The sequence below is a fragment of the Haliaeetus albicilla genome, chromosome 2, assembly GCF_947461875.1.
Source record: "Haliaeetus albicilla chromosome 2, bHalAlb1.1, whole genome shotgun sequence".
Lineage (NCBI taxonomy): Eukaryota > Metazoa > Chordata > Aves > Accipitriformes > Accipitridae > Haliaeetus > Haliaeetus albicilla.
Window position 1 is genome coordinate 3,059,744 of NC_091484.1, and position 13,554 is coordinate 3,073,297.

The window sequence follows — 13,554 nt, forward strand, 5'->3', positions numbered from 1 at the left end:
GCCAGCTGCAGCGAGTACCTGCCCGCTGAGCACTTAAGAGTGATGAGTCTGGAAGCAGCCAGCCTTTGGGATGGGGCTGCAAGAAGGGGAAAGAAGGGAGGATGATCCCCAAATATCACGTCTGGGGGGAGATGATGGGTGTGACAGCAGTTACTTAGCAAAGGCTGCAGGTTTCTGAGCCTGTGTTTTGGTGTGGAGTGGGAGTACAGGGGGGGGTTTGTTGCCTGTGCCAGCTCCTGCCACGCTCATGCATCAGCGTGATGGGAAGATGATCTCCCATGTGTTCCAGCTTCAAGGACGCAACGTGTCCAAGGACTTCTTCCCCAACACCGACCCGAAGGACCACGGTGATGAGCGAGGGCAGCCCGTGCCAGGCGGGAGGCAGCTGTGATTAATGGAGCCGCGATTAATGGAGCTGCGCCGGTGCCTTGGATGCTCTGAGCAGTTCCCATTAGAGCAATTGCTGGGAGGGAAGCGTGCCATTGCGGGTCAATATGCTTTGGTGCCTCAGGATATCTCCGGTCATAGATCTCCATGGGGACCATGGGAAACATATGGGAGAGGGGGGACAGGGAGGGGTGGCTGAGGCTGACCGCATCCTCAGGTGGAGGTGAAGTGCCTCTTGCAGGGTGGCCTAGGCAGCTGAGCCATTGCCAGCCCACAGCTCGCTGTCAGGCTACAAACAGAGCTCATTTTTAAAACCACCCTCCCCTGCTCCGCCCGCTCTCTGCACGCACAGGCAAGTACACGGAGATGCTGAATGAGATGTTTTGCGGGCACGGCCAGACCATCCGGATGCCCAGAGGACAGGAACATCCTTTGGACCAGCGTGAGCAAGATAAAGCTGCAAAAGCAAAACGGGGGCTGCATGAAAATAAGGCTGGAAGTGAGGAAATGTCATCCTGCAGACACAGCATCGGCTTCGCCCGCGGGAATCTGCCCCTCCGGCTTGGTCCTGCCTGCCCTGTCAAATACCCAGGCACCGAGATGCTTGGCAGAGTCTCGCTGCCTCTCCAGCGCTCCCCACGTGGGATCCAAAAGGAGCCCACAAAGAAGCAGTTTTCATGAACAGGAGAACCAGGGGGTCCAGTTTCCCATGGATTTGTGTTTTGAAAAGTTGTGCGTGTGCATCACCATCTCCCTCAGCGGGGAGATTTCAGAATTTCTGTCCTCTCTCTGATCACATATTTACACTTGTAGCAATCATCTGGAATTTCCCCCCTACCTTTAATGAACTAAGGCAAAAATTGCCCATAAGCTCTGCAGTTATTAAAGGAGGGAAGAGAGAGGCAGATGCACATACACCAGCTTTCCTTAGGACCTCAGGTTAAAGATAAATAAATCATAAACCCTTGTCCCTTCATGTTCTCTTGATTTCCCAGGTGTCCAGGCTGAAAGACTGAAGCACGCCTGCAGCAAAAGCTCATGGTGCAGAAAAACTATGAACTTAGCTACTTCAAGAGTTTTTCTTTGCGTATACCACATTGTATGCTGTGACAGAGGCAGGAGCATGGAGACAGCCAGCCCTGCCTGGCAGTTTCCCAGTGGAATACTTGAATTTTTTAACCTGAAACACAGATGAAAATCAACCCTCTTAAAACCAAAACCTAGTCTTCCCTCTTGAACATTTTCAAAAAGAAAAAAGAAAAAATTGGAAAGCAGATTTTTACATTTAGAAGGGGTTTTTTAATCTCTCTTTCAATAACAAAAAGATAAAATAAGCAGAATTAAAAATTTTCAGTATTTTAGTGATTGAGTTTGGTTGTCTTCCTTACCAAACCTAGAGATTTTGATATTTCAGGAAGAAAAAAAAACAAAACCAAAAACCAGGAAAAAAGAGTTTGCAACAAAGAAAATATTTTTTCTCTCCATAGAGGTTTGGAGCTCTTGTATCTCTAAAGCCAGAGGTAACATCATTCCCCATACTGTCCCCTCTTGCTTGCAGGGACCCTCCCAGCAAGGACATTGCCCCCATTTCCCTGCTTTTCCCCAAGTGCTGTAACATCAGCAAAGCAGAAATCCCACACCAGCTTCTCCCACCCTGCTCCCTAAACCCCCTTTTATCCCCACAGCAACCTACTGAGGTGGGATGGATCCCAGTTCTGGAAGGTCCCTCCCCTTCTAACCCAGGACACCTGGGACCATTTGGAGCCTATTTATTTTAGTTCGTTCCCCCCCCCAGCCCCTCCAACAGACTAGAGCCCAGAGCAATCTGCTGTGCTCCTGTACTGTTCTTCTCTCAGATAAGATGTGTCAGAGTTGTTAGCTGTTTCAGTATGGGCTTTTTTTTTTTCTGGTGACAACCTCCAGTTCCTAAATATTCATGCAGGTTTCAATTCAGCTTTGAAGTTGGTGGGAGGCAGGTGCTTGAATGGGAACAAAGCACCTAATGGGCTTTGTGGGACTGGGTCCCAGCCAGGATGCAGTTACGGTCCTGGGAGGCGCTTTACTGGGAGCAGAGTCGGTTCTGAGCTGGATCCCAAACTCCTGAGACCTGGCAAGGCTGGAAGAGCTCCCACGCATAACCAGGTTAGTTTTATTGCTCTAAAGCTGTATGTTGTAAAGAGCAAAGCACCGGTTTGGAGAAACTGGAAGGGGACTGCTGATGGGAAGTCTTCTAAGTCAGTCCATGTCTCCAAGGGGTCAGCCCCAAGGAGCTTGTGGTGGCCCTGGGGTTGGGGGGAGAGGCCCTGGAGGAGCCTTGTCACAGGCAATGAGGTCTAAGAGCACAGAGGTGACAGCAGTTTGAGTCGTGTGGCTTTGGTCCTTGCAGGTACAGGAGGAGGCAGAAAACCAAGGAGGTCAGGAGGAAGAAGGTGAGTGCTGGGAGACGTGAGGAATGACTGAGAGCGCTAAATTTACAGCCGGGGAAAAGGAAGGCTCAGGGGCAACATGGTCACAGGCTAAAAATACCTTCAAGGTAACAATATAAATGAAGAAAGGGAATTGCGCGTGGTCTCAAAGGAGGCTAGGGCAAGAGACAGAGCTGGAAGCTAATGAAGGAAACGTGTAGAGTAGAGATGGGGAAGAAGACCTGGTCGGTGGGAAATTTCCTGGGGGAAGGGTCTGTGGGGGGCTGAGCAGGGCAGAAGCAGAGTGGTCACAAGGTGCCAGGGGAAATGGGGACTGTGCCTGTCCCTGTGTAACCAAGGGGCTTTATTTTCAGTTTTATGGATGCTCTGAGTGTAACCCAGTTTAACTCAACAGAATTCACCCTAGCTTTACTTTTTTTCCCCTTGCTTCTCTTTCCATGTGCCCAGTCAAGTAGCTGTTCCCTCCAGTAACTGGTTTTCTTTAGTCACACCTCTACAGCACAAATGAATATTTAGACCTCAGCAATTTTAATCACTCTTAGAAAGGAGAAACATAAACTTTCTAGTTGAGAAGGGAGTGCATGTGTCTCCTTTCCATGTTAATTCAGTGCAACTTGGGGAGATTTCTGTTCATGCACTCAGACACTTCCAGCTGCAGCTCAAGCTGATATGATACAGCGTGATTTGTCCTGGGTTTTGCTGGAGCAGCCTCCAATGAGGTAGGTGCTGTCTAAGAACAGGACAGAAAGATGGATGGTGGCGCAGAAATTTTGCATCTAGTAAATATGTAATATAAAATAAGTAGCTCTGTCAGCACCAGAATGAAGGAAGCCTGGCTTCTTATCAGTGTGTTGGCTGCAAATTCTGACTGAAGGGCTTTAGTAGCTGGGAGGGGTGGTCTTCTCATGGGCACCTACTCTGGTGTTTAATTAAGATGAGACTACACTTCAGGATCCCCTTTGGAGGGGGAAGGAAGACTCAGGGAGCCTCTGCCTCTCGCTAGGCTTCTAGTTTTCATGAAAATTGACACAAATTTAATTAGCATTGAGGCTGATGACTGTCAGATTTGATTGAAACTGGACAACCATCTGGTGGATCTTCATTTTAGGCTATTAAAAAAAAAAGTTTAAAAAAATCAGTGGCGCTACTGTGGTTGAAACTGAGTGCCAAGAAAGGCCTTTGCTCTTTGCCCTGTGCCCAGTTTGAAACCCTCTTGCTCTCGAGGTGGTCCTTCTGCACCAGTGTCGTCTTCTCTGGTCTTGGTTGCCGCGGCCCCAAGGGCTGGGGCGACCATCCCCTCGGGTGGCAGCAGGAGGCTGCAGACTCCGCGTTGCCCACAGCAGAAGGCTCAGGCCAAGTCAGGGGTAGCTCCAGGAAGGAGATTTTTCAGATCAGTGAGATAATACTACTGCACCTGCTGTTAATGCAGTGTCCTGAGCAATTCTAGACTTATAATGTGCTTTCAGTCCCTTCCTCAAGCCCATAAAGACGGCATGGGTCTTCAATCTAACTTAAGCTTATTCGGCCAATTTCTGTCTCTCACTAAAGCCCCATTTTTTTTTTTATGGCTCAGATGACAGCAGTGGCAAGCAGGGTCCTTTCAGTTTATTTTACCATGCACTTATCTAAACAATTCCTTTTCCACCACCCTACAAGTTCTCTGCAGCTGTGCCCAAATCTCCCCATACCCAGTGATGAAGCCTTTGCTGAGCATTGCCTTATGCTCTAGCCAGAAGTACGTATCCCCTTGTCACGGTCACCTTTCTCCTTTCGAAACCTGCAGGTTTCTCTGTTTACGCACAAGAATTTCATTCTTACAGCATTTCCCCCTGTGGGCTCAAACCTTAATGCTGGAGAAGTATCACCTTCCAAGCTGAGTTCCTCGCATGAACCAACCTCTGTCTTGGGTCAGGGCTCCTGTTTCAAAACCAAAAATGGTTTGGCATGTGTTGGAAAGAGTCCCTGTTAGCCAAGCAGTGAAGACGCATGGCTAATCAATAAATGTGGGTTCTTGGGGACTGTTTGCTGCTCGGAGAAGAGCATGGGGTGGTGAGAGGTAAGGGGTAGCTGAAGCAGAGGAGGGAGATGGGTGGATGCTGGGTGCAGAAAGACCGAGCAGTTCACGCCTTTTCTCTTGGCAGGTTAGTTTTGGTGGGATGGTGTAGCCTCCTGTACAAGGGGAGATAAAGCCATCTGCTTTAGGCTTTGAAAATAGCTTTGGAAGAAAGCTGTGAGTGACAAAGCCCAGGCTATGGGTAGCAGGGTTCACACAAACCACCAGCTGGGTCGGCGTGGAGAAAGGGCTCTGGTTCAGTGTCTCAAAGAGAAATCTATCCCTGGAGCCATTCTACATATTTCACACCAGTCATTTCTTACTATGCCTCAAAAATTGCCAAGGGACAGAGCATGGACTTTCTGTATCTTAACACAGCTTGATAGATTTCATCTTACCTTCAGGGTCTAAGCTATCTGCCACGGTATTTGTGTTTTAAAGCCATCAGTAGTGTTGAAAGCAAAGAACTGACTCAGTAATTCTGTTTGTCTGTGGAGACATAATGTCCTTGGATCAGATAAAAGCACCTTCCCAGTACTGCTTTTATACACCTCATTAATTCACGCAGTGTTAGTGGCTGTGTCTTTTCTTCCACCCCTCAGCAGAAGTAGCAACACAACTGACTTCATCTTCAAAATTACCTGCTGCAGACTCCGTGGCAGCACATTGCAGCTTGATTAGCGTTTATATTCCAGTTGTTCCCAAGAGACCGCTGCTCCTCTCAGGGTTGCAACTGTGCAAACTGGACCAAGGGAGAGCTCCCAGGAGCTGGCAGGGTGGCATGCAGGGGAGGAAAGCGGGAAGCCACGTGCTCGGGGTCTCGGCGTGATTTGCTGGAGGGACCCCAGACCCGCTCTCCTGAGGCGAAGCTACAACTTGCAGCGCCAACCTATGAAATATTATCTGTAGGGAAGGAGTTAGAGATGCCCTAAGAGCCAAAGGTGAAGAGAATAGAAGGAGGCGAGCCTAGAGTGGGTCTTCATCCACAGTTTCAAGCCTTTTCCACCTCCCATGGACTGCTCGGTTCATGTAAGGAGATCATCCTTGGTGCTATTTGCTCACAAGGCCTTGCTTGTCTGAGGTTTTACCTCCCTCCCAAGCAAAGCAACGAGCTCTGACAGCTGGTACAACCACACCATCTCGTTCCTTAGCCCATCCACAGCTTGGGAAGGATGAAATATCATCCCCTCCCTTGGCCCACTTTGGTACTTGATGGTCTCGGAGATCCATGCTACCCAAAGCTGTGCTGCAGTGTGACACTGCAAATGACCAACTAATTAGGCAAAGAGGAGTGTGATGAATTTAGATTCTTCTTTAGGGCTCACAGACCATTAGTAATCTTGAATTTGTTAATTGAAAATTGCTTCCTCTGTTTGTTGTTGGCCTTTTTGTGGAGGGGGATATTTCCTGCTTTTGGACTGCGTCGCTGGATCTATAATAATGCACTTTGTACATTAGTGCCAGGCACATTTGTAATTGGCTACCCTATTAAAGAACACTAATGATCTTACAAGTGTTCACAAATAATGAATAGAATGGCCCCTCATTGAATTGAGTAATTTATTCACTGACATACTTGCAGATCTGTTTTTCCAGTATTTAACGCAGCTTTAGTTTTCTGCCTGCCTTGCAGAGATGACTTGTCTTTTAGCCGTGTGTTGGAGAGAATATGGGTCACAGGAAACATACTGTTCATAAGAATGTAGGGCTGCTCCACACTGGCTCTTCTCTTAATGTACATGGTGGGATTTGGAGAGTAAGCAGCAGCAGTTTTAGTCTCAATTCTCTTCTTGTCCATTAGTTGTGGCTGGGATTCTCCTGAGGCATAAGGAGAGGACCAAAAAGCTGGGACTTGGGAAATGCACTCCGGAAGGTTATGTTGATTTTTTTTCATTTAAATATGGACTTCAGGAAAAGCATGTCAAAGATATGGAGCGGCAGGATTGTTTTTTCAACAGCTGCCCCTGGCTAGAGAGGAGACTGAAACACAGCCCTGCTGGTTCCTGCAGCCATGAAACTTTGGGCAACCATTTTTCTGCTTCCCTACTAGAGGTACTTTGTGTTGAAAGAAGCAGCTCATCTGAGCTTGCAATTTTATTTACATAAAAACCCCTTGTCCTAAAGCCTTGTTTACTTACAGAGAACATGTAGAAGTGTGCAGTTTGCAGATCATCCATGACTTGTTGGGTTGCAAGGGGTAGAAAATTCACTGCAGTAGGAGTTGATGGTCCTGGGTTTTATTTTGTTTGGTTGCAGGTTTTCCCATTGCACTACCACGACCCTTTTCCGTGGAGGATAATTGTGTGGGCAGGTACCTCTGCCTTACCTCAGGCTTCTGCAGCCTACCCGTCTTCTCCTGAGTCTTGTGAAGGTGTGTCAGGAGGAATATTCCTTGGGGCAGAAGCCAGCCATGGTGTATGGGGGGGAAAAGGTAATCCTGGACCATAACCAACAGGGTGTGTTAAAGAGCTGATTTGGGTCAGCACATCTGGAGATGGATTTCCTAGGAGCTTGGTCTGTGCAGCTTGGTGACCACATCATGGTGGAGTTTCAGTGTGTGAAGTAGGATGAACTTGGGCTTCCAAGTCTTAAGAGGGCAGGTTGGACCTCGGGGAAGGGTGAACAAAGGGAATGGCTTTGCTCAGGGGGATGTGTGGGGAGGTTAGGCAGCTCTGGTGGCTGAGTGGGCATGTGGAGGACTTGGGTCCTTCCTGTGAACATGCGGCAATGTCTGGGACCGTGTCGAAAGCCACGGGGATGGGCATCCCATCGCTGGCTGGTACCCAGCCCTTCTATGGGGTTTGGTGATTTTGTGGGGGATGCCAGAGCCTGATTTTTTGGGAGGCAACACTAGAACCTCGCTTGGGGGGATAGGGAAAAGATGTCAGCCCCTGATTTGAGAGGGGGATGCCGGACCCTGCTTTGGGGGGGACAATGCCAGATCCTGATTTCTTTTTTTTTTTGGGGGGGGGGGGGATGGAGAAGCCAGAGCCTGCTTTTTCCTTTCCTTTGGGGTGGAGGAGGAGGGGGAGGGAGTGGAGAACTTGTCGTGAAGAAGGGGATGCTGAGGAAGGCCAAGGGTTAAGGGGGAGGAGGGCGGCGGGCGGGGCCGCGCTGGCGGAGCAGAATTGCAGCCGGTTCCTGCGGCTTCGCCTGCGCCGGGCGCGGAGCAGCGGCGGGGAGCGCGGGCGGAGCCCCCCGCCGGCCCCGGCCCCTCCGCCATCCCCCCCCTTTCCCCTTTCCCCCCTCACCCTTTCCCCCTTACCCCCCCTTTCCCCCTTCTCCCTCCCCCCCGGGTCGCCACCATGGTGCAAAAATCCCGGAACGGAGGCGTTTACCCGGGGCCCGCCGCGGAGAAGAAGCTTAAGGTGGGCTTCGTGGGCTTGGACCCGGGAGCCCCGGACTCCAGCCGGGACGGAGCTCTGCTCATCGCCGGCTCCGAAAGCACCAAACGGGGCAGCATCCTCAGCAAACCCCGCTCCGGGGTGTCGGGCAGCGGCAAGCCCCCGAAAAGGAATGCTTTTTACCGCAAGCTGCAGAATTTCCTCTACAATGTGCTGGAGAGACCGCGGGGCTGGGCTTTCATTTACCACGCATACGTGTGAGTAGAAAGGGGGTGGGGGGGGGGGGGCAAACCCAACGAGAAAGACCCCCCCACCTTGTTCGGATCTGCCCCCAGGCCCCCCCAAAAAATACATGCCGAGGAGGAAGGATGCTCCAGCTGCAGAGCGGGTGCAGGGAGGGGATGCCGGGTACCAGCGCTGCCCGGGGAGCCCCGGGGGGGGACGCTGTGGGGTAGAGGAGGGAGGTTGAGACCCCCCCCTCCCCCCGACCACCACTCCCCCCCAACCGGGTCTCCGCTGCATCCCTCGCCCTGGCCCAGTGGGTGCCCGGGGATGGGGTGCGTGGGGATGCCGGGTGGGGAAGGGAATTCGGGGTTGAGGGGGGGGGTGATGATGATGGTGGTGGTGGTGGGGGGAGAAGCTGTCCCTACAGAGCTGGGGGGGGTGGATTCCTCCGGAGAGGTGCGATGTACCGGTCCCCTGTGTGTGTCCCCCCCATCCCCACCCGCTCCTGCGGTGGGTGCAGGGGGCTGGAGCAGCGGGAGTGCTGGGTAGGGACTGTTCCTCCGTCTTGCTTGAAATCACCATAGCAATGCTGGGAGATGAGGAACAAAAAAGCTCTGCTCAGGCACTGTCTCTCCTTCCCTCCTCCTCCCCCCTCAAAGCGCTTCTTCTCCCCCAGCCCCATCTTTGCCTGCTGCGTGGCTGCAAAGGGTTTGGGGCCGGGGGTTGGTTTTGTGGCTCTGCGCTGGGTTCTGGAGGTATTTCTTGTCCCCCCGGTTGGGAAGCGGCTGTATTGGAGATGTGTCTAGAAAGAAATGCTAATCAGTGTCTGAGGCTTCCAGACTGCACAGCGATGGAGCGGTAAACAAAGGAGCAGTCCCAGGGTACACATTTTCCCTATGCCACCCCATTTTTTTAGCCAGAAATGGCCACATCTGACCCACCGTTTGGCAGAAAGATGGCCATATCTGAAGGCACTGCTGCATAGGGAAGAGCAGATGATTTCCCGTTGTTCAGAGGATCGCAAAGGGAGGGTCAAGATAAATTGCTGTGTTACTGCAACTCCCTTCCCTCTGGGACTTTCCACAGTCCCACCAGGCTCTTCTGCAGGCCTGGGCTCAGGCTGGGGTGCTCGTTCCCTTGGTGCCGATGTGTTTGGGTTTTTTTGTTTGTGCGTTTTTCAGCATGGTTAGGGCCTTTGGCAGCCCCGGCAAGAAGATTTTTTGGGGCCTTTTGTGGGTTTTTTCTTTGTTTCCCCCCCCCCCCCCCCATCCTTTTGCTGTTATGCTATTCTCAGATAAAGGTGTTGGGTTATGCTTTCTGGTCCTCAGCCATTTTGTACGTTGAGGCCTTCCAGGGAGATGTTGGCGAGTCCAGCCAGAGGTGAAATGCTGGCGGGGTGGAAGCGGGAGCTTTGTCGTGCGCTGCAGCGAGTTGGGGTCCTTGTGGGGAGCTCGTCCCCCTGGGGAAATGGGAGAGGACAAGAGGGAGCATCTCTGGAGCTCCGTTGCAGCAACGATGAGGAGTGTGAAGTCCAGCGCTGGGAGTCCTGAGCATCTTCCACGCTCAGGGCCATCCTCTGGAGTTGTGGGTGGCTTGTGTCGCAAAAATCCTCCAGAATCGTGTGGAGGGGCCGAGCGTTCACGTTGCGAGCTGGGTGCTTGCCTGTGTGTGTGCCGAGGATGGGGGGATGTTGTGTGCAGCGTGTGCTGTTAAATCCAGGTGAGAGCCCAGCTTGGGGGCACTGGGGTGACAATGACAGAGATGGAAGGGGCTGAAAACCAAATGGCAAGCGGCAGGGCTAGCCCTGACTGTGAGGGCTTTAGAAGCTTCTTTGGCTTCTTCAGCTGCTCTGTCTTAACTTCTGACCTGTTTGGCTCTCTGCGGTGGCATTTGCTTGGGCAGACGGTAATCCTCATGGAGCAAGAGCGGGGGCATCCCAAACTGACCTCCTGCCAGGGCTCACTCCCCTGCGAATGCCCTGTCCCCAGTGCCAGGCTGGGGTGCCCTTTGGGTCTCGCTGTATACGTGTAGCTGTATATGTATATGCGTATACGTATAGCTGCATCCCCCCCGGTGTCTCCTCCCCCAGCCCAAGCAGCTGCATTTCTCCTGGGCTTGTGACTCTGCTTGTACCTGCTGTGACACCACATGGAGCCGTGCCCTCCGATTAGAAACCGCTGGTTTGGGATGTGCTGGGAGCTGCGTGGCCTCCCTTAGATCACCCTGGGGTGGATGCCCAAGCAGCCGGGAGATGTAACCACTGTGAAACCATCCTCTGACCCCCACCCATGCGTCTGTCTGGAAATGGAGGCTGAATTCAGGGCTGAGGTGGTAATTGCACCAGTGTCTGTGAAGCATCGGGGCTGTAATTAATTTTTTACGGTGTATCGGGAAGTTATATGGACTCCAGTCTTCCGAACTATACATATGATAGGTTTAGCCTTGGCAGTTTGCTAATATATTATTTAAAGAGCTGAAGGATATGGTAAACATCATACAAAGTCACCAGAAGAAGTCCATGCACCAGTTATAGCCCTTTGCTGCCTGGGTGAGCCTGGCATGGCCTGTGCTAGATCTGTATGTGTTTGAATGGGGCAGGGAAGGGCTTTCCTGGGCTTCTCTAACTAGAAGTCTGTAATCCAGACAGGCAAGACAGATAAAAAGCTTAGTGGCTGCTTATTCAAAGATATGGGAGGCTGAAGAGACTGGCTCAAGGTCATAAAGTTTGTATGGGATTGCTGGAGCCACCCCTGATGTCCTGATGGCCGGCGCAGTGCCCTACCTGCGCTATTGGGGTCACGCCGTCTCCTCCTGCCCAAACCCCCATTTTGTGCCAAAGCCTTGAGCACAAAAGCACCTTTTTAGCCTTCGTGCCGCAGGAGTGGGAGTCCTGAAGAAGGCTGTGGCTGAGGGAGCCCTGTCCTGCTGCTGTCTCGGGCTGGGCACCGCTCAGCCCCTCCACCCCGACCCCATCTGCCAGCACCCCTATTTCTCTTCTCCTGCTACTCACAGGGACTTTCTCGCATGAAGATTTAGGGCCTGTTTCCAGTGTGAATGAGTTTGTGACCCTGCAAGGTTGGGTTTGAGCTTGTAGAGATGCTTATAGACCCAGCTGCATTTCTAGGTGTGGAGCTGCTCTGGGGCTGCTGTGCTGTTCAGGCAGCCTCCCTGCACCCAAATGCCAAGACGCAAACTATTGAGACTCTTCCAGCATGGAAATGTTTTAATAAATACAAGAGGTGCATCTGTGTAAGTACCTCTGATAAATGCCTATCTGCAGAGGCCCATCTCCCAGGCTGGTATTGCACCGGGCGATTGATGCGCTGCCTTGAGATGCCCGTGCAAGTTGCATTTATTTCCAGTGCTGCATCTGAGATCCAATCCATCTGATTTCTTTTCCCACCTCTTCTGACTCTTGTCGCTCATTCCTCTTTGCACCATTTCATGCATAAGAAACCAGGAAAAGTCAGAGCAGCCCCCACCCCCCAGCCCCAAACTCATTAACGTGGTCTCATCTCAGATGTTGCCTCTGTAAAAGCGCTATTACCTTTGTGAGCAAAAGCACCATGTTATATTTCTGTGTTGTGATTCATTTTTTATACTTAATAGCTCTTCCTACCCTGACACAACTGGGTGACCTGCTCATGGGAGCTGTGTGTGTATACAGATTATCTATATTATACATATTTTGCACAGCCCCATGGACAGCTGAGCCTGGTGGGTCCCATTTTTGAGTGTGGCTGGAGGTGAACTCTGGCTCCCAGAGGGCTGAATCTCCCCTATCTCTCATCTTCTCCCAGTATTTCTCTCAGCGTCTTTCTTTTCTTCCCCCACTCCCCTCCTCTTTTTTTTTTTTTTGACAAAACCTTAGCAGTGCAGCACGTGGCCTCATTCTGTTCAAGGTTGAACTGAAACTTGAAAAGTTGAGCTGTGTCTAAATAGCAGGCCAGGCTTTTTGAGGGATGCAGCAGCACTTAGATCTTGAGGTAGTTCTCTGCACAGGGAGACATTTTGCTTCTGAATTTTTTCCACTTTCTTTCTTGCAATAATTTAAATATTTTCCTCTAGTCCTTTTACCTTGGTTATTGTAACCTGTCCTGTGCTCAGCGGTGCTGGGTTTGAAGGGCTGGGATACTTGAAAGTGGTTTTTGTCCCTACCTGCCATCTTACCTCAGGAGGGATTGCTGTTTTCTGCGCCAGCATAAGTTACTTGCACTGAGCATCCCTGTAGCCCGATGTGTCTAGAGACACATTTCGCAATCCCGTGTGAGCTGTGTGTGTTTGGTCTCTGAGCCGAAGAGGTGGGGGCTGGATTTGGGGCAGCAGCAAGAAAACAGCCTGTATTCAGACACTTTTAAAGCTGCGTGCTCAGGACCAATGCATTTCTTGCATTTCCTACTTTGAATTTACAGCCTCAATGCGTCTTTTTAACTGCGTTAAAAATAGTTTGGGTGCATTTTTTATCCGCATACTGTGCACCATACATTCAGTTAATTAAGCAAGTGCATGGACTTAAATTATAATAAGGAAGAACATTTCCTCCCTGTCTAATTCTATTAAAATTTCCTTGTGCCATCCCCATCCCATTTGTTCTTCCCTTTTAACCCAGCCAGAAGCCACCTCTCTCTCCAGAAAGTCTCCTCTCTGCACTGCCCGCATCCTGGCATGGCCACGGCTGGCGTGGTGGGAGGATGGAGAGTTGATGCAGTTGCTTCCCTGAAGGTCCGGCCAATTTTGTGACTCCCTTTGCTCCTCAGGGACTGATGAAAACACGGTTATTTCATATAGATCCATTCCCAGATAATCTTTTTTCATCAGATTGAATGACTCTGGGAACACCCAGCCATTTTTCTGCTGCCTGGGTTGGGTTTTTAGGCAGCCCTCATGTTTTGTTTTGTTTTCCACTTAGATTTTTTTCATACTTGTTTTACAGCATTTGCTAATTAGGGGTAAATTCAGTTTGACAGTCTCATTTATCCATCCCCAAGCACCGAGGGGTGGTGGTTCATGGCAAGCCCTCACCCCCAGACAGGGATATTGCTGGCAAGTACGATGCCACCAAACTCAGTCCATCCACCAGTGATGTGCAGGGATCTCCTGGGTTCTCCTCCCCTCCTCC

At 50.9% G+C, this 13,554-nt stretch overlaps 1 protein-coding gene across 12 annotated transcripts in view; it reads left to right on the plus strand.

The window, feature by feature from the left end:
* Window positions 1–7,994: 7,994 nt before the first annotated feature.
* The window catches only part of KCNQ2 (potassium voltage-gated channel subfamily Q member 2), a 77,856-nt gene continuing 72,296 nt past the window's right edge, over window positions 7,995–13,554 (plus strand). For 3 of the 12 annotated variants that reach the window (XM_069803213.1, XM_069803190.1, XM_069803222.1), the window contains exon 1: window positions 8,002–8,467. In XM_069803213.1, coding sequence (XP_069659314.1) covers window positions 8,172–8,467 — 296 coding nt within the window. In that variant the 5' untranslated portion in view covers window positions 8,002–8,171. Of the gene's footprint in view, window positions 8,468–13,554 lie in introns of all 12 variants that reach the window. The other 9 variants (XM_069803232.1, XM_069803255.1, XM_069803199.1 and 6 more) reach the window with 5 other exon arrangements.